This window comes from Glycine soja, chromosome 20 (genome assembly GCF_004193775.1).
Source record: "Glycine soja cultivar W05 chromosome 20, ASM419377v2, whole genome shotgun sequence".
Lineage (NCBI taxonomy): Eukaryota > Viridiplantae > Streptophyta > Magnoliopsida > Fabales > Fabaceae > Glycine > Glycine soja.
In genome coordinates this window covers 43,445,135-43,465,001 of record NC_041021.1, presented here as the reverse complement: position 1 = coordinate 43,465,001, position 19,867 = coordinate 43,445,135, and the positions used below count along the sequence as shown (strand labels likewise).

At 33.2% G+C, this 19,867-nt stretch overlaps 2 protein-coding genes across 2 annotated transcripts; one reads left to right on the top strand and one right to left on the bottom strand.

The window, feature by feature from the left end:
- Positions 1–229: 229 nt before the first annotated feature.
- LOC114402629 (eukaryotic translation initiation factor 5B-like) lies at positions 230–10,217 on the top strand. The gene is made up of 13 exons (XM_028365276.1): positions 230–388; positions 484–2,720; positions 3,354–3,844; positions 3,931–4,038; positions 4,124–4,224; positions 5,094–5,184; positions 5,278–5,388; positions 5,463–5,528; positions 7,098–7,157; positions 7,264–7,821; positions 8,882–9,001; positions 9,379–9,498; positions 9,595–10,217. Exons 2-13 carry the CDS (start codon positions 551–553, stop codon positions 9,658–9,660), a joined length of 4,062 nt encoding a protein of 1,353 aa, XP_028221077.1. The 5' UTR covers positions 230–388; positions 484–550; the 3' UTR covers positions 9,661–10,217.
- Positions 10,218–15,559: 5,342 nt separating this feature from the next.
- LOC114402680 (vacuolar iron transporter homolog 4-like) lies at positions 15,560–16,598 on the bottom strand. Its single transcript, XM_028365329.1, has one exon. It carries the CDS (start codon positions 16,515–16,517, stop codon positions 15,858–15,860), a length of 660 nt encoding a protein of 219 aa, XP_028221130.1. The 5' UTR covers positions 16,518–16,598; the 3' UTR covers positions 15,560–15,857.
- Positions 16,599–19,867: the final 3,269 nt, after the last annotated feature.

The following is a 19,867-nucleotide window of genomic DNA, read 5'->3' as shown; positions in this document are numbered from 1 at the left end:
AATGACCAAAAATAAATTTTGGATAATAACATTAAAACAACCTATTTTTCATGCATAAAATAACATATTTAGCCCTGCCTAAAATAATTTACAAGCGTGAGATGGACCAAAAAATACAACCCTAGAACAAGAACACTAATACTCTTGCCTATTTTATCATTGCCTATACATACGTACACAAATACGTATACAATACTATTTAAAATTTACACATAATTCGTTCACTCCCATTCCTTCAGGGCTTAAATATTTGCTTCATTCCTTCACCGCCGCACTATAGTTTCCGAGAACCATCACTTTTTCTCGCTGCTCTTCAAAGCAATCGCAACGCGCGTTTTGCTTCTCTTTTCATCGCAGATCCTCTGCGTCGCCACCAGATTCACTCACGGTGCGCCCTACACGAATTTCGCACTTTTAATTTTACTGTGGCGTAGAAATTGTGCTTATTGATCTTATTCTTCGTTTTCCCTTTCGATTTTGCAGTTTCGTGATTCGAACGCGGCGTCGTTTAGACTCAAGCTTGCGGGAGAAGAGAAAACCCTAATCAGACATGGGGAAGAAGAAACCGACGGCGAGGGACGAAGAGAACGCGGTACAGCAAGGCGGCGGCGGTAAATCGAAGAAGAAGGCAGTGTTAATCGACGACGACGAGTATTCCATCGGAACGGAGCTCTCCGAGGAGCCGGCGCCGGCTTCCGAGGAGAAACCCGTCGTGGCGGGAAAGAAGAAAGGTAAGAAAGGTAATGCTAAAGCCAAGAGTAATGATGATGATGTTGATGAGGATGAAGATGATCCTGAAATTGTGTTTGCTGGGAAGAAGAAGGGGAAGAATAAGAAAGGTGGTGGGAGCAGTGCGTTCACTGCTTCTGGCTTTGATTTGCTCGGTGATGAGAGGGATGATGATGAAGAGAAATCCGGGTTAACCGGTGAGGTTGATGGTGAGGAAGAGGATGAACCTGTGGTTAGTTTTACGGGGAAGAAGAAGGCATCGAAGAAAGAAGGTGGTAGTTTGTTCAGTGCATCTGCTTTTGATGCTATTGATGATGGTGAGGAGGAGGATGGGCCAGTGATTAGTTTTAAAGGCAAGAAGAAGTCCTCTAAGGGTTCGAAGAAAGGCGGTGGCAGTTTGTTCTCTGCCTCGGCTTTTGATGCTATTGATGACGATGCGGATGGTGAGGTGGTGGATGATAAGAATGACGATGTTGATGATGATGAGCCTGTTATTGCTTTCACTGGGAAGAAGAAGTCTTCCAAAGGAGGTAAGAAGGGTGGTTCAGTGTTTTCAGCTGCTGTTCTTGGTGAGATTGATGATGGAGAGGAGAATAAGGATGATGGTGGTGGTGATGATGATGATGACGATATTGAACCGATCACTTTCTCTGGTAAGAAAAAGAAGTCTTCCCAAAAGGCTGCTAATTCTGTTAGCAAAGGTGCTTCTGTTGAGGAAGGTGATGACAAAGATGAGGATGATGTTTCGTTAGTTGCATTTTCAGGTAAAAAGAAGTCTTCTAAAAAGAAGGGCAGTAGTACTGCTGCCAAAGGGAGTGATGAAAATATGGATGCAGTGGATCCTGAGGCACCCAGTGTTGGTAGTACTGATGCTGGCAACAGCAATGTAAATAAGAGTGAAGAGGTCGCTGGAAATTCCAAAAATAAAAAGAAGAATAAGAAGAAGAGTGGAAGAACTGCTCAAGAGGAGGAAGATTTGGACAAACTTCTTGCAGAGCTTGGTGAGACCCCTCCTGTACCAAAACCCTCAACTCCACCCCAGGATGATAAAGTTCAGCCTACTCCTGAAGTTGTACTGGTTGCTGATGCTTCGGGGGAAAAGGAGGGTGAAGAGGAGACTGTAGAGACAGCTGCTGCAAAGAAGAAGAAGAAGAAAAAGGAAAAGGAGAAGGAGAAGAAGGCAGCTGCGGCGGCAGCAGCAGCAGCAGTAGCAGGAACTGTACCAGAAAATGAAACAGCAGAAGATAAAGCTGAGGTAATTGAACCAAAGAAGAATGATTCAAAGGCTAAAAAAGCAGCTGATAAGAAAGTGCCAAAGCATGTTAGGGAGATGCAAGAGGCACTAGCTCGAAGACAAGAGGCTGAAGAAAGGAAGAAAAGAGAAGAGGAGGAAAGGTTAAGGAAGGAGGAAGAGGAGCGACGTAGGCAAGAGGAACTTGAGAGACAAGCAGAAGAGGCTAGACGTAGAAAGAAGGAAAGAGAAAAGGAAAAACTCCAGAAAAAAAAGCAAGAAGGTAAACTGTTAACTGGTAAGCAGAAGGAAGAAGCCCGTCGTCTAGAGGCAATGAGGAAGCAGATTCTCAATAACACAGGGGGCATGACTCTCCCTGGTGGGGACTCTGGTGCTCCAGCCAAAAAACCCATATATCAAACGAAGAAGGTAAAACCAAATAACCGTAATCAGAATGGTGCTGCTGCTGCTCAGATTGCTGAAAGTGTTGAAGCAAAGGAGACTGCCACTGATGTAGCTTCAGAGGAACCAGAAAAGATTGAAGAAGTGGAGTCAGTCCAGGTGGATGACAAAGTTGAACTTCCTGTAGCTGTTGAAGAGGATGGTGAGGAAGATGATGACGAGGATGAATGGGATGCAAAAAGCTGGGATGATGTTAATCTCAATACGAAAGGTGCATTTGCTGATGAAGAGGCTGACTCAGAGCCTAAACCTATCGTCAAGAAGGAGATAAAAAATGCTGTACCTGCTCAGAATGCTGGTGAGATTTGCATTTTATTCATATTTTGACTTGTTCTTATCCTGCCTGAAATTGAAACCACTTGGATGGTTGAAAATGAAAAGCTTGGTGCTGTAGAGTTCTGGTCCCTATCGTGGTACCCTTATTATAGCTTATAAGCATTAATGAATATATCTACATATCCATGAACTTGTTTTGGTATATAGAACTAGAAATAGTGGTGCTTTGAATTTTGGGCCAAGCACTTAGTTTTAGAATTTTTTTCCTGCTAGCAAGTGACTTGGTTATATTAATGTTATTATCATCTGTTTTCATAAAGCAGTAAATTGTCCAGAGATTCTACTGACTACAGGAATTGGTGTCAAACATGAAACTGGCAGTGGGATGCATTCTTTCTGGTCTAAATATGATAACAATGTGTAGTTTTATCTCCACCCTTGCATTGGATTAAAACAATGGTGTTTGATTGACCCAAGTAAATCTCCCTGTAGCATGTGTTTAGTTGTTATTGTGTGTCTCCAAGTGCCTGAGGGGTTGAGTGGATGGATTTTGGCTTATACTTTTGTTTCCCTAGTAAATTTAATCTTTTGATTCTTTACTAATAACTACTTCCCAGCTAATATAAAAATTATTTTTTTTCCTCCTATGCAACAGGTGCTACTAAGCCTGTGGCTGAAGAAATTGAAAATGGAAAGCAGATTAATCCTCACTTGAATAGGGAACCAAGAAAGTCTGTTGTGCCTCCTAAACCTAGTGATGAGAACCTCCGCTCCCCAATTTGCTGTATCATGGGGCATGTGGATACTGGCAAAACCAAGCTGCTGGATTGTATTCGAGGTACTAATGTTCAGGAGGGTGAGGCTGGTGGCATCACACAACAGATTGGTGCTACATACTTCCCGGCTGAGAACATACGTGAAAGAACGAAGGAACTGAAAGCTGATGCAAAGCTGAAAGTTCCCGGTCTACTGGTTATTGATACCCCAGGGCACGAGTCATTTACTAACCTAAGGTCTCGGGGTTCAGGTCTATGTGATATTGCAATTTTGGTTGTTGACATTATGCATGGGTTAGAGCAACAAACAATAGAATCCCTAAATCTATTAAAAATGAGGAATACGGAATTCATTGTTGCCTTGAATAAGGTGAGTATTTATGTCTTACACTTTCTTGATTGTTTTTTTAAATAGGTGATGCTCTTGTCTTTCACACTGTTCTTGAAACGTTGCAGGTTGACAGGCTTTATGGGTGGAAAACATGTCGGAATGCTCCAATTGTTAAAGCATTGAAGCAGCAGACTAAGGATGTTCAAAATGAGTTTAATATGAGGCTCACTCAGGTAGCAAAAGAATTTTTTTCTTCAGCGGCTGTACCAGACAATTGGTATTGTTTGCAATCTTAATTTTCTTCTGTTTCATTGCTAGATTATTACTGAATTCAAAGTACAAGGGCTGAATACCGAGTTGTATTATAAAAACAAAGAAATGGGAGAAACGTTCAGCATTGTGCCTACAAGTGCAATAAGGTAATCATAGTAGCCTTGTAGCCATAATACTCTGCCCATCTCACCCTCCTGTCTGAAACAAAATAATTTTGGATTGGTAATTGCACAATGGCTGGTTTTTGAGACATAGTTGGGCTTTTGCCATTTCTTTTATGTGGTGAAAATTGCCATTGGATCAAGTTCTCTGGTCTTATGAATGCTGATGTCTCGTTTGTCATTAATAAATGGATGGGTTATGCTTTTGAGACCGATGTACTGCTCTTGTTCCTGCACACACCTAACATTCCAAAATCCAAATGGGATTATACCAAGAGACACAAATGTCTGAAATTATTATTTTTGGGAAAAATAGTGTATGGGATTATGGGTATGCATGTATATTCAATAAAAATATTGAATTGTGATTACCTGCACAAGATTTTTACTAGTGCCTGATGTAATATACACAATATTACTACACGTGTCATCATTTTAGTAGAGCCCAATTTCTAAATCTAACATTTTGTTGGTTTTGAACGATTTCTGTCCATCTGCTTTTAGCATTTTTGACACTGTTAGGAGGCATCTTTTGCTGCTTCTAATATTTGAGTGTGTTCCAGAACATCTTAATTTCTTTGGAATGTTTCAAAATGGGTTCAATCATAGCTCTACCTGAAATCATTGGAAAAATGGTGATTTAGTGTGGGAGAAGACGGTAGGTGTATGATAAGTGGGGACACATTTCCATATATCTTGGGATGGCACATCTAGAGAATTGCCCAAACTTTGCAATGGGGCAGAATCTATCTTTTTTATTAGTGTTGCCTAAAACTGTTGCACAATCTGCTTAATGCTTTTCCTGTGAGTGAATGGTGTTGTATTGTCTGAGTTTTTATTTTTTAATATTTCAGCGGTGAAGGAATTCCCGATTTGTTATTACTATTGATTCAATGGACCCAAAAAACAATGGTTGAGAAACTTACATACAGTGAAGAAGTGCAGGTTAGCTTATTGTCACATAATATAAAAGCTGGTTGAATGCTTTATGATAATTTAACTGTACGGACCTAATTGTTTGTTGATTGTGGCCACCAGTGCACTGTTTTAGAGGTGAAGGTAGTTGAAGGCCATGGAACTACTATTGATGTTGTTTTAGTTAATGGTGTTCTTCATGAAGGAGAACAAATAGTTGTCTGCGGAATGCAGGTAAGCATCTTAAACTCTCACTGCATCATCTATTAGTACCTGATAGAGTTCAGCCTAATGAAATTTTATTGTAGGGTCCTATAGTTACCACAATTCGAGCTTTATTGACACCTCATCCGATGAAGGAACTTCGTGTCAAGGTACAGCCACACAATTACTGTTTATTTATTTTGTTGTCACATTTACTACTTGATAAGTTGATAGGAAAATTAGAACTTTGCTACATAACTCTACTATGAATGTGAGCAAGAGTTTATTTGGTCTGAATTTATCGATTTCATGCACAAGTATGGTTTTGGAAGGAAAAGAGACATTTGAAATTTTAATAAGTTCCAGTGATCAATAATCAGGGGTGCATTCACTTGCTATTTGGATTTTTTTCTCATTCATATGCCAAAGAATGGAGTGTGATTGACAATTCTTAATGTAAATAATATACTGGTTCAGATGAAACCCCTGCCTGTTAGAGGGTTCTAACACTTGAACAAATCAATTGCTAAGCATACTATTAGTAACTGTTAAGATACTCTGCCTGAAGAACTTAGCTGACACTAAGGTAAATTCAACTTGTAAGCTTGACAAGTGAACTTGTAAGAGTTTACATTCTCATATAGTATTATTTAAAATAAATATCCTTTTATTCTAATTCCTCAAACATAATTTTATAACATATCTGTAATTATTATTATTATTTAAATTATTATTTAACATTTCAAATTAATAACACAGCATACAAAGTAATATAAAAAATTATATTATACTTAGTTAGCACTACATTATTTTGTAGTTTAACAAAATCAATCATAACTGTGCATTTTGAGGCCAAAACTGTGTGTAAATCTAGTATTGTAGGCTAAGTTTGACAATGAGAGTTTACGTGTGGTATGAAAACTGGGCTTGTAGCTGCAGCCTATGTGGCGAGTGTATGCAGACATGCCTTTGGATATGAAAGAGAATGTTCATTTTTCAAAATGTGTCAAAAACTTTGTTGATGGTGAATGAAAGACTTACCCATATTTTCATGTTACTAAATGCATGTATTTGTTTGTCTAGATAATTTTAAGATTTCTATAATCTAGAGCTAAGAAATGTTCCAGCCAGTTGTTCATTCTTCATGTTGTTCTATTCATGTGGATCAATTGTTGGAAGAGGTCTTCCAATCATAGAAATTTATGGTGTTATGTTACCAAGGCCATGTTTGGATTGATGGAAAGAGATGAAATGGAGTGGAATGGAATGGACTAGTAATAGGTTCCATTGTTTAGATGGTTTAAAATAATATGAAATTGAATGGAACCTGATGGAATGCATTCCATTTCATACCATATGAGGCTCCTCTTTCCCTTACCCTTCAATTTTGAAGGATATGGTATGGAACCAGCCTTTTTTTATTCATTTCCATTTCATCATAATTATTTGGACTATGAAATGGAAATTCATTCCATTCTATTCTACTCCATTCCATTTTATTCCACTCACCATTTGATATACAAAAATAGCCCTCTTGGATGTGGGGTGGGTCTTGGATGATTAATTTTGACAAGAAAACTATTTGAATAAGTTAATATCTCATCCATGCATATATCAACATCAATACTTTGTTTATTGTGTAATATGTTCTATAATGAGAAACTCCGTCTAGGCAGAGGGAGTGTATTGTTTAGTATGTTTTGCTCATCACAACTCAGTAATATATGGTCTAATTTCAGGGAACATATCTTCATCACAAAGAAATCAAAGCTGCAATGGGTATAAAAATCACTGCTCAGGTACTTCTTGGTGATATTGATTGGTTCTTTTTATGCCATTTTTATCCAATTGTCTTTCTTATGCTTATGAATGTCTAAGCTTTGTTTTTATTTTGTGTTTATTCAGGGCCTTGAACATGCCATCGCTGGCACTGGTTTATATGTGGTGAAGCCTGATGATGATTTGGAAGATGTTAAAGAATCAGCCATGGAAGATATGCGGTCAGTAATGAGCAGGATTGACAGGACTGGGGAGGGTGTTTGTGTACAGGCATCTACCCTTGGCTCCTTGGAAGCATTACTGGAGTTTTTGAAAACTCCAGAAGTGAGTATCCCAGTTAGTGGTATAAGCATAGGCCCTGTACATAAGAAGGATGTAATGAAGGCCAGTGTAATGCTTGAAAAAAAACGAGAGTATGCAGCTATATTGGCATTTGATGTCAAAGTTACTCCTGAGGCCAGGGAACTGGCAGATGAATTGGGTGTCAAGATATTTATTGCTGATATCATTTATCATCTGTTTGACCAATTTAAAGCTTATATTGACAACATTAAGGAGGAGAAAAAGAGAGAAGCTGCTGATGAGGCAGTCTTCCCATGTGTTATGAGTATCTTACCAAATTGCATTTTCAACAAGAAGGACCCAATTGTTTTGGGAGTTGATATCCTTGAAGGCATTTTAAAGGTAATATTTTTTATTGATGGGTTTTTTTTATTTTTTTATTTTTTAATATGGCTGCATGTCTCTGGTGAATAACAGTTTTCTTGATACAAGGTACTTTTGGCCTGGAGTAAATACAACAGTTTTATTTTCGTTTTGGACCTATTTTTTACAAAGGAATTAGCAATTGTCTGACTTGTTGGAAAATGGGGAGGCGGAAATTTTGAAATGAAAATTATTTCACAGTTGCTGGTTGTTAGTACAGCAAAAGTATTGGAAGAGTGAAAGTGGAATACCCACCTTATAAATTTTGGTCACTTTTTAATGTGGAAGTGAGCTGAAAGCGACTTTTGACCCTTTACCAAGCAACAGTTAGTGAAATTAAAACTTTTGTATCCTCCTTGTTTTTCATTTTCATCCTCATTTTTCACCTACTCAAATACTAATAGCCTTAGTCTGTTGATCACACTTGGAAGACTTTTTTTGTTCCTTATTATGATCTATTAAACAGTTGATTTTAACATGGAGTCTTTAAGTTTGGAGGAGATCTCCACTATTAAAATTGTTTGTCTCTAGCTATGACATTAAACTGGTGTTGTCATATACACTAGTATAAACTAAATGTAGAACTGGAATATTGTGCTTGATCATAATTTATCAGCTGATTTAATTTATTTATTTTTATATCCATTCTGTATCAAAATGCTGGAGAGCTTGAATTTTTTTTGTCCAAATGGTTACTTGTTCTCACTATTTTATTCCATCTAATAAGTCAGTAGTCATACTCAAATTATGTAAATTCAGGTTTTATTTTTCTGACTCTACATTGTGCTTCCCTGTTTTGATTTTGCACTTATGTTTTATAATTATTGCTATTGTGTGTTCATTTTATGTATGCTTGCCCTCATCAAATGCTTAACATATTTTTCATTTGTCTATGTGAACCCTATCCTCTTAAGCTTTTGGGTTTATGATGTTAGCAATGGGGTTATGCTGTGAAGTCTGTTGTGCACAATGCACAATGCATAAAAGTTAATTGTTTTGATTTCTTTAAATTTGCACCTAATATTTGTCTATTTGACAGATTGGGACTCCAATTTGCATTCCTTCTAGAGAGTTCATTGATATTGGTCGCATTGCCTCCATTGAGAATAACCACAAACCTGTTGATTATGCAAAGAAGGGGCAGAAAGTAGCCATTAAGGTATGTTCTTGGACTGAAATTAGATCCTCTATAATGAACCTCTCTAAACTCAAACTTTTCCCCAATGAAAATGGAATTTGAAATATGGATTAAAAACCTTCTATGTACTTAACAAGAAGCTACAAGCTTATCGTTTAGTTGCAAAATGTTAAAAAGGGTAAAAGATCATTAATGCCTGATTTAAATTATTTTAAGTAATAGTTTTATTACATTGACAAAATGTCATAATCCATTTATATGATTTGCACGTGAATTAGACATGGTTATTGAGAATATGGTGAGAGAAAAAGTGAAGAGGTGGATGATGGGGGAAATGGAATGGTTTTCTTGTTGCTTTGTGTATACTTGGTGTCAATCTTACCCAATTTGTTTGACAGATTGTTGGCAGCAATTCTGAAGAGCAACAAAAAATGTTCGGGAGGCACTTTGAGATTGATGATGAACTTGTAAGCCATATTTCACGGAGATCTATCGATATACTCAAAGCTAATTATCGGGTAAGTTTATGATGATGCATCATGAGCAATGTGTATTTAACTGTTTATGGATTTAGTTGAAAATGTCTCTTAAGTTATGCCTGTTGATTGATATAGGATGAACTAAATATGGAGGAATGGAGGTTGGTTGTGAAATTGAAGAATCTTTTCAAGATACAATGAGGAGACTTGATGTGTGGGCATTCATTTAAGAAAAAACAAGGTTTTAGTGAAATGTTTGGTTTTATGCAACACTTTGAAGGATTTGTTGAGCATGCGGTTGGATCCACCAGAGACCAGTAAAGATGATGCAATGATTCAGATAGATGGCTGTGTCATGGAGAGGCAAAAGTAACTTAAACAGACGAAACTCCAATTCTTTGTCAGCTGAGAAGCGCAGGTAAAAAAGGTGCGGAAAGGGAAACAGGCAAGGTCAAAATTGTGAATTACTACCCCATATATACATATCTGTGGCATACATGGAAGCAAATAAGGGTTCTAAATGCAATTCAGTGAGGAAAAGCAAAATTTTACGGAAGTAATTGATTTGACTAAAAAGTTGTTCACTTTTGGTTTCCTAGTGTATTATTGTACAAATTTTTTCCATTTGTAGCTGAGAGGCACTTTATTTTTCGCGGGCTATGTATCCTTTTGGTGTTTCCTACCAAGCATTTGGTTATGGAAATTGGTATTAATGGCAAAGGTTCAATAAGCCACGTGGAACCTGAAATGTTTGAATTTTTTTGGCATTGCAGCTCCATAATCCATAGCTCTAGGACTCACAAAGGTTAGAGTAGAAAAGAAAAAAAAATGAATTCATAGTAGAATGCCAAAATAAGGTTTTGTTTTGCGTGTTCGATAATGAATTAATACTATAAAATATAAATTAAATGTACAGCTAATAAATGAATAAACATTTAATTCTTTTATTATATATCTAGGTTATCTAAGGCCCCAGAGTACAAGTTAAGAAAATAAATTGAATTAAGTATTTTAAATGTTGGTAATATACTTTTTGCGTTAGATATCCAGAGGGTGGTTTATAAAATATAGGAAAATTAAAATAAAAATATTTTTCTGTAACTTAATTTTTATAAAAGAATTTTCTGTAACAAAAACAAGGAACTTTTAGGAAAATAATTAGGTTCTTTTCTTTCTCACTCCCTACTCTCTTTCTCGTATTTATTAATTTTGTTCATGATTAATTTTTATTTGAGGTTTTTACCTATCTTTTAAAGGCTAAATAAAGTAAAAATTACTAAATAGTTTTAAAGCTCCTATTTTGAATTTAAAGCATATTTTTTCAAAACAATGATAGCAAGTTTTTAAAATTTCATTTTAGTTATTTATGTTTTTAAAATGTATTATGTTGATAATTTTTTTAATTTTTTGTTTAAATGTTAATATTATGTTAATATTTAAATTTTAAAAATAATTAATTTAACATAATAACAACTAAAATTTATTACTATCTTTATTTTACAGTGTCACAATTCCATAAAATTTCTATTAGATACACCACCACAAAATGCACCATATCAAGTGACACGACAAGACCAACGATGAGTCCTGCGTGCCTAGGTGGGATGTTTGGACGGTGGTGTTAGTTGGACGGTGGTTGTGGAGATTAGGTTGAATGAGATGATTCTTTTTAGTAATTTAATTTTTAAAATAAAAAATAAAGGTAATGACAATTTTTAGTTGTTATTATATTAACTTAGTTATTTTAAAATTTAAATATTAACAAAATACTAATGTTTTAAACCTAAAATTAAAGGAATGATTAAAATGGTACATTTTAAAAATATAAATGACTAAAATAAAATTTTTAAAACTTAAAATATAATGGATGGAAAATAACATTAAGCCCTAAAAATAATAGGGACGGAGACAACTTAATTTTTAAAAAGAATTTTGAAAAAATAAACTAGATGAAGGAACTTTTGGAAAAAAAATTATCCTTTATCTTTTACTCCTACAATAAAATTGATTTAGAAAATATTTTTTACTATATGCTTTGGCAATAATTCTAGATTTTTTTTATTTAAATGTGTTTGATCTATCTTTTCTTCTTAAGGAGAAGAAAATGAAAAGGGATTTGTGTGCTGGTGGTGTCACTTATTTAAATCTCCTAAATATCACCAATACTTGTTAGTTCTCTTATTAAGGTTTCAAAAGTATTAAAAAATAGCATTACTCTTGTACTTGCCAAGTTTTATCAATATATTCTGTAAAAAAAAAAAGTTTTTATCAATATACAAGTTTTGATTTTGAATTATTTGTGTTCATGAATGTATCTTTACGTGTAACATTAGCTGGTGAAAATATAATTTTTTATTGAAGAAGTCACGAATTTCAATTATATGAAGCATTAATTCAATCTCATATAAAGATATGTTCATTTTTTCAAAGTAGTTACTTCAATCACTTGTAATATGAAACATTAACTCAATTTTAAGTGAAAATATCTTAATTTCATACTACCAAACAATTACATATACCAAAGACATAATGTCAAACACATTCAATTGAATTAAATCATATAAAAAATCCATCACAGTTTAATTGATTATAAAAACATACCAAATAATCATGATATCAATCAATCTTATAATTATAAATTATAAACATAATTAATAATATGATGTATAATAATAATGAAATATACATAATATACTATTAAAACAATCAAGTATAAAATTTAACATCAATAAAATCTAATATCTAACATCTCATCACCTATTAGAACTCTTTAGATCACGCGTATGCACAAGTACATATATAAGTATTAGAAAGCTTTTTGTTCAAAATCAGTTATTCTATATTGAAACCACTTTTAGAAATATTATTATTATTTAAGCCATAACCTTATACTTTAGGAAACTTCAATTTACCCACATGTGCATATAATTCATGTATTAAAAGCAGAACTCTAATGCATAAGAATTGTAATTGCAACGGTCACATAGAATCCATTCCTTATATACCTACATGACCAAAGGGAATCGTAAAATCAATTTCTCGTTCAAGACATCAATTTCGAGCAGAAGGAAAATAGAAAATACCCGTCACGATATATCAGAACATAAATTTGGCACAACAATATAATCCATTTAAAAATCATACTTGACCAGTATATATATAAGTTTCAAATGTAATTTAACCATAAATACTAATAATTTCAAGAAAAACAATCAGAAAAATAAATTATTTCAACAATCATAACATGGAAGTTTTAAAAGTATGTTTTACTCATCTCTTGAATATTTTCTTAAGCCTCTAGATTAGAGTTATGTTCGGCAAGATTGGTTTCTAACTTTTTTTATTAACAGAAAAACTTTGATGTTCGTTAAAAGAATTTTTTTAGTAATTTCTTAGTAACTTTTAATATTTTATTAAAATGCTATTTGAAGTAGTATTTTTTTTTTTATAAATGTTAGCCTCAACTTTTTATATTTTATTGCATTATTATTTTCAATATATTTATCAATTTTTTTTATTTACTCTTTTTAAATAAATCATGATTTTATTATTTTTATATCATTTTATACTTTTTAACTACTTCAACAGTTAGTTTTACCTAATACTTATAATTAATAAACTAGCTTTCTTCTTATCTAAACTTTATATTTTCTATCCTATCAAATATTTTTTTTTATAATAAATGCTATTATTATTTGTTTTGATGTTACAGTGTCAATGATTTAAATCTCTTAAATATCACCAACACGGTTAGTAAAATACTCGGAAGTCTGAGTGTCAAATTCACGGAAACTTTGTTTATACTTAGATTGATGCAAACTCAATCTATAAACAATAGATAAGAAATTTAAAATAAAAGATAAAGAAAGATAAAAGACAAGATAAAAATTTAAATTAAAAGATGATAAAGATAAAAAAGAGTAGAAGATAAAATAGATCAGGAATTTTAATGTAAAAGATAAGAAAAATAAAAGATAAAGATGATGATAAAAAGATAAATTTAGAATGGAAATATGTTGGGGCCTAACATGTCAAAACTACTTGTGATGCAATGTTGATGATTTCTCTCTATCTAATGTTTTTCCAATTTCCACCCACATCTACTAAGATACTCAACCTTGATCCCTCATGATGAAGAACTTAATTTATCTATTCTTTCTCCCAAATCCCTTTGCAAAGATAGAATAGTAAATTACATGAAGTATGAAGATGTATAGAGGGGCAAAACAAAGTCACTCTATCCCTAACAATGATTTCATTTAGTTGCTCTTTTCCAGTTCTTTAAAAATTATCATTTCTCAATGTATAACCCCTGAAACTAATGCATGGATGATCAGACCATACAATAACAATAAAGCACAGGAAAAAAAAAAGAATTATCATTGCATTAAATAAATAGTAAGAAAATATTATATTATAAGAGTATTTGGCCGCTAGGCTCCCAACAGAGGAGGTTTAACCTTTCATTGTCATGAAAGACTTTACATTGTGGATAAATGAAGAGAAATGGATAATAGACATAGATAGAGGATTTCCCCTATTTGAGATACTCAGGCTTAAGATGTATTCATTAGAGAGTTCTGAGTCTCAATGTCTTGATGTGTAGGTGTGTAGGGATTGGTATCCCGGTGTGTATTTCTCCTTTGCTTCATACTCCTTTTATAGGCCTAAGATAACTTAATTTCCATGCGAACTCGTGCTAAGCTAGTCGTTAGGCTTCTTTGTGGGCCTTTTTCGCGCTAAGCATGAACTGACCGTTAAGCATGAGCTGGCCGCTAAGCGAGGAAACACGTTGAGCCTATCTTGTGCGTTAAGTGAGCTGTCCTGATTTTTAACTTTTTCTTCAAGTTTTTGCATTAATTTTCCTTCAAAGCACTTGGAATCTTCTTCTTTTAACTTCTGCTAATAAAAAATTATAAAGATATTAATTTTTTTATTATTTTATTAAAAATAACAGTAAAGTAAAGAAATTGTAATTATTCTTAGTCAAAATTGACTATCAAATTAACTCAAATTTCGCAGTTATCAATGATCTAATTAAAATTTTTGGATCTAAACAAAATTAGATTTGATCAAAGTTTGTTCTTGGTATTGGTTAGTGGGGAAAAAGAGGAGTTGCCTTGTTCTTTTCCTAACTGGTGTATAAATCTCCTAATTATCTTGTTTCTCAAATGTAAGTTTTATTGGCCATTCTTTGTACTCCCTTCTTAATGTTATCTTTCCTTATAAAAGCAAAACTTAATATCTTTTTAATTCCTGCAATATAATGTTTTTTATTTTTTGTTATTGTAATTTTTTTTATTATTTTTAGTTCTTGTAAGTTTGTATACTTTTTTTTTTAATTTTGGTCTTTGTAAGATTTTTTGTTCATTTTTAGTCCCTATAAGTATGTGTCTTTTTTTCTTTCAATTTGAGTCCATCTGAGTACAAACTTATGGGGATTAAAAATGCAAAGATACAAACTAAAATTTTTAAAGGGACTAAAATTGAATAGATACAAATTTATAGGGACAACAAGTTAAATGAACAAAAATTTTACAGGGACCAAAATTTAAAAAACACAAATTTACATAAACTAAAAATGAATAAAAAAACTTACAAAGATCAAAATTTAAAAAAGTACAAACTTAAAAAGACTAAAAACATATTTAAACTTAAAAACAACAACAAAACTTGTTGCCTAAAAAAAACTCTTAATTATCTTAAATATGTAACTTTCATATTTATGTTGATAAAAAATTTCAAATTCATCATCTTATGATTTTTGTCCTTTTTTTTTTGTTGTAATACAATGTTCTCATTTCAATAGTATTAATTATAGCTGATATATTAAAAGATTAATAACCAAGTGATCAGATACAAGTGATTAATGTACTGAAGTTAATGTTGAATCTTTTGAATATTATCATAAATTTGACTTTTGGCGAAAATTATTTTACTTATCTCTTGATTAAACTTTTGAATTAGTCAGAGTTTTCTTTCGATAAATCGAAGAGTTAAAGATAAAAAAATATTAAAAATTGACATGCATGCATGCTATCCTTCATAGGGCTCGTACACAGTTTTGATCATTAACTGTATTATATCTCTACTCACTATATCATCCATAAGCTCTTGGTATTTTCATACATAAAATAACAATACATGTATAAAAGGTTCAAATAGACCTCATTTAATGCTAGCTTATTACCAAGCCAACTTTCTTCTATTCACGTCTCACCTCACCATTTATTGTGAAAGCAAAATGAGGGGACTCTGTAAAGAGAGAGAGAAATGATAAAAGCACATACATAGAATATACTTAATTGACATAGTTAGCAAAACTCTCTTTCACAAGACCTAAATGATATATAAAAGCGTGCACACACACATATATATATATATGGATCATAATCAAGCTAAAGACCACTTGACCCAATCAACTTGGTTAGCCCAAAAGTAATAGCCATGGCTAGCCACCCCCCAAGCAAGACTCTCACACAAGACCTAAATGTTGGAGCCTTACCCAACACTGCCCCCAACCAACCAAACACCACAAGAGCTAAACTCACTGCTCCCAAAATCACACCAAGCCTCACCTTATAGTCCCTTATAAAAGAGGCTGCAAGGAGAGGCACCAATGCACCAACTGAAAATGCAAGAGCTGATGCTGCTGCAGCATGTATAGGGTTTGGCAATTTCTCTTTCTCATAACCATCTTCCTCTTGATCTATGTTGTCCCTTTCTTTCTCTCTTTTCATTTGAGCAACTTCTATGTCCAGCTGCGAGTAAACCGACACAAACTCCCCAATGGCCATGCTGCATGCCCCAGCAACTAGCCCTGCAAAACCTGTTAGGATCATGACTTTGATGTCTTGCTTCACTGCTCCCACACCCATCATTAGTGATGCTGTTGAGACCAACCCGTCATTGGCACCTAAAACAGCAGCACGTAGCCATTGAGATCTCTTTGAGTAGTCAAAGTCCTTGGTTTCGACCTCTAGGGCTTCTTGTTGCTCAAGTTCATTGTTTGGATAGACAAATTTGGGTTGGTTGACGGACGAGTGATCTGATGCCATGAAAAAAAGGGTGAACGTGTGCTTGAGGAAGGGGTAACTAATGGAGGATGTGGAGTACACACGCTAACAATGAAGGGTATTTATGGATGAAAGTTGCTTATCTTTGGAGGCAACGGTGGGGCAAACCCACTAATCAAAAGACAAATTTTATATTCACCAAATGCATTCGGAAATATATGTATAATGGTTTAAAGTAAATTAAGCTAAAGTTAGTGCAATTAACAAGGATTTAACTCATCTCACGAGAATGAGTTTGAATTTTATTGTTTGTTCATAAGTAATATGTATGTATCTTTTTAAGTCTTAATTTAAAAGTCTATTTTAATCTTAGTGAGCTTCCAGAAATCAACTACACTATTTTTTTTCATAAAAGATAAATTATTTTTGCCCCATTTATTAAAGAATGTATGAAAAAGAGGGGAATGATTGAGGAAGTATGTGCTGCAATGGTGACATTGGCAAAAGTATGTTAATGTAACTTTTTTTGGGTGGTCAAATACGAAATGTACTTTTGAATGTGTAGTCAAGCTGTGTGTGTTTTTGCAACTTGTGTTGAGCCTTTAGAGCCTTAATAGTCATTATGAATTGTGGAAAATAGATTGTTAATATTAGTAATTGGTTGGTCTATACTTAATTTATACATCCTACACAAATCCCACGATATTTTTTGTTGTAATAATTTGGGTTGTATAAAATTTGTTGACGGAAATAATTAGCTATTAAAAACATTAAAAAGCAGTCAAATGCTTTTTGGGCCGTGCCGTGTTGAAGAGAGTCAATTAGATGTGATATTATTCTTCAATATACATCTCAAAAGTTGGAAAAGAAACCAGATATAAGTTATAATTGGAGTTATCATAATTGACATAAGTGACACCCACCAAATAAATATGAACATACATCTTAATTAACCACAGTACATTTTACAGACACACCTAAGAAGTGGCAGAAAAATATTCATGAAATTAATGTAATATCACAGCTTTTTTCACCAAAAAGAAGATAGTGTACCTCTTTCAGAGGATTTCCGAAATTATATCTGTTGATAAGATAAATAGCTAATAGCAGTATTTTAGAATTTAAATAATTGAATCATAGAAGTGGTAGAATGAATAATTAATAGATCGAGACCATCATATATAGAATTATCATCTATCCATAAATAACAATCAAAATGGGGATGTACACTTGAAGGAAGTTATACCTGACCAGAAGCTCATGAGTATGGCATGACTCAGATAAAGGACAAAACGTAAAGATAGCCAAAATGAATTTGCTTTTTTTCACACCCGAAAAGAAGAGGGAAAAGCATATTATTGAGGCACCTTTGTTCCTTCAGTTATAACTCTAGGTCTAGTACCACAAAAGAGTTTCGTATTGCATTGGAAAACTGATGAAAGCTATATATGTGTGCATCAAAATTATATAAATTCTTTACGTATAGTTTCTTTGTAGTTGATACAAAAATGCGTTGGTCATTTTCACAGTTTCAGCTGCAAGGATATGTGGGATATGAGTCGCCTCTAAATCATAATTAGCACTAGAATTTGCAGGCTAACATATATAATGTATAGCTTATAAAATTTAAAGAAAAATCCCTGTATATATAGAATTGATTCAACTATATATATATATATATATATATATATATGCGCGCGCATAAGACAACTTATCATCACGTGTGTTGAAACCATGCATGGACCAATATCCCTATGCAAAAATATGGCGTTAAAAGGTGGTTAAAAAAAACGTAAAAACAACAGTGCCGGCATATATATAGTAGCTCATGTTAGACAGAGAGTAATTGTTTTTCCTATTAAAATCACACGTGGAGGAGGCAGTGAAGATCTGGATGCTAATAAATTGTTGTAGCTTGTGCTATATTAGGAAATGTGAACCATGTTAGTTAGCTAAATTTATAATTGATGAGATTTCATTTGCTAGACAGGCAGCAAGCTATAACAAATGCAGCTCAAACCAATGACAACCCAGTTATGGTACATAGTTTATGCATGACTTGGTATTTTGGGATGCTGCTAGATGAAATTTCCGATTATTATATCCAATTTAGCTTTCTTTTAAGAAGGAAAAAAAATGAATCCAACTCGACATCGGTGTTTTGGGCTTGATAAAGAGTAGATCATGGACATGGTTTAAGGCCAAAATAGACAATGCTCAATGTGCTTTCTCTGATTTGGTGCACTGATTTTGTAGCTTGTTTTTATTTATCTCTCCAATTTGACCTTGTTAGACTAATGTTCTCTAGTTAGAGTACCCTTTGTAGTTTGTACTCTCTTCTTAATAAACTTTTGTTGTATATAAAAAAAGAATGATCAGATTTGGACAACCTAGAATATAACCTAAGCTTTTCATAAAAATACAGCGAGTCTAATTAATTTCTTAAATATATTCTCATCAAAAGTGATTTTAAATAAAATTGAGTTAATGAAAAGACGTGTTATCAGCACTCCTACTTGAAATGAAAGATTTTCAAAGAAAACTGAAAACTGAAAACAAAACAGCTAAAAGATAAGGTATATTCTCCTCCAATTTGGGTAGATACCACATAACAGTTTGTACCATAATACCAACCAACCCTTTAGCATATTACTATATCACGCATATGTTGAGTTGTTTATAATTAGGTAAGCAGATTTAGTCTAGAATTATCAACAATTTCAAGAGACAAAATTCTATAGCATACTAGAAAAGATTTTTCAACAAGGTTTTAATTGAATTGCAGATTGCAGTTGTTATTAAGATTTTGAGAGTTACCACAACTGCATTTTATTTTTGTTTTTGGTCCAAACGACGGTATTTGGTTACATTTGTCTGCAATCTCAGCAACAGAAAACACAACTAAATTTTTGCCCAGTTGAAATGGCAATTTGAAAGCCAGATGCTCAAGTCATATGTAATCAAATTGAATGTATAATGTATATATGGCAACGAAAAGTATTGGGCTTTATCAGGGTAATATTATACTTAAGTAACACGAACTAAATGAAACATAATATATATGACTTCTATTTTATATTTGATACATTTTAAAAAAAAAGAGAGTAGGATAAAATAACAAGTAATATTATACTTAAGTAACACGAACAAAATGAAACATAATATATATGACTTCTATTTTATATTTGATACATTTTAAAAATAGAGTAGCATAAAATAAAAGTAAAAAAATATTGTACATTTTAAATCTACAGAAAATAGTAAGATTAAAAAGAACATATATAACATAGCAAGGTATTTTATTACGTCCTATTTATGTATCAAATATAACTTTATGGTCACGAAGCAGTTGATGACAAGAGGCACTTTATTTCATGAAAAGAAATAGAGAA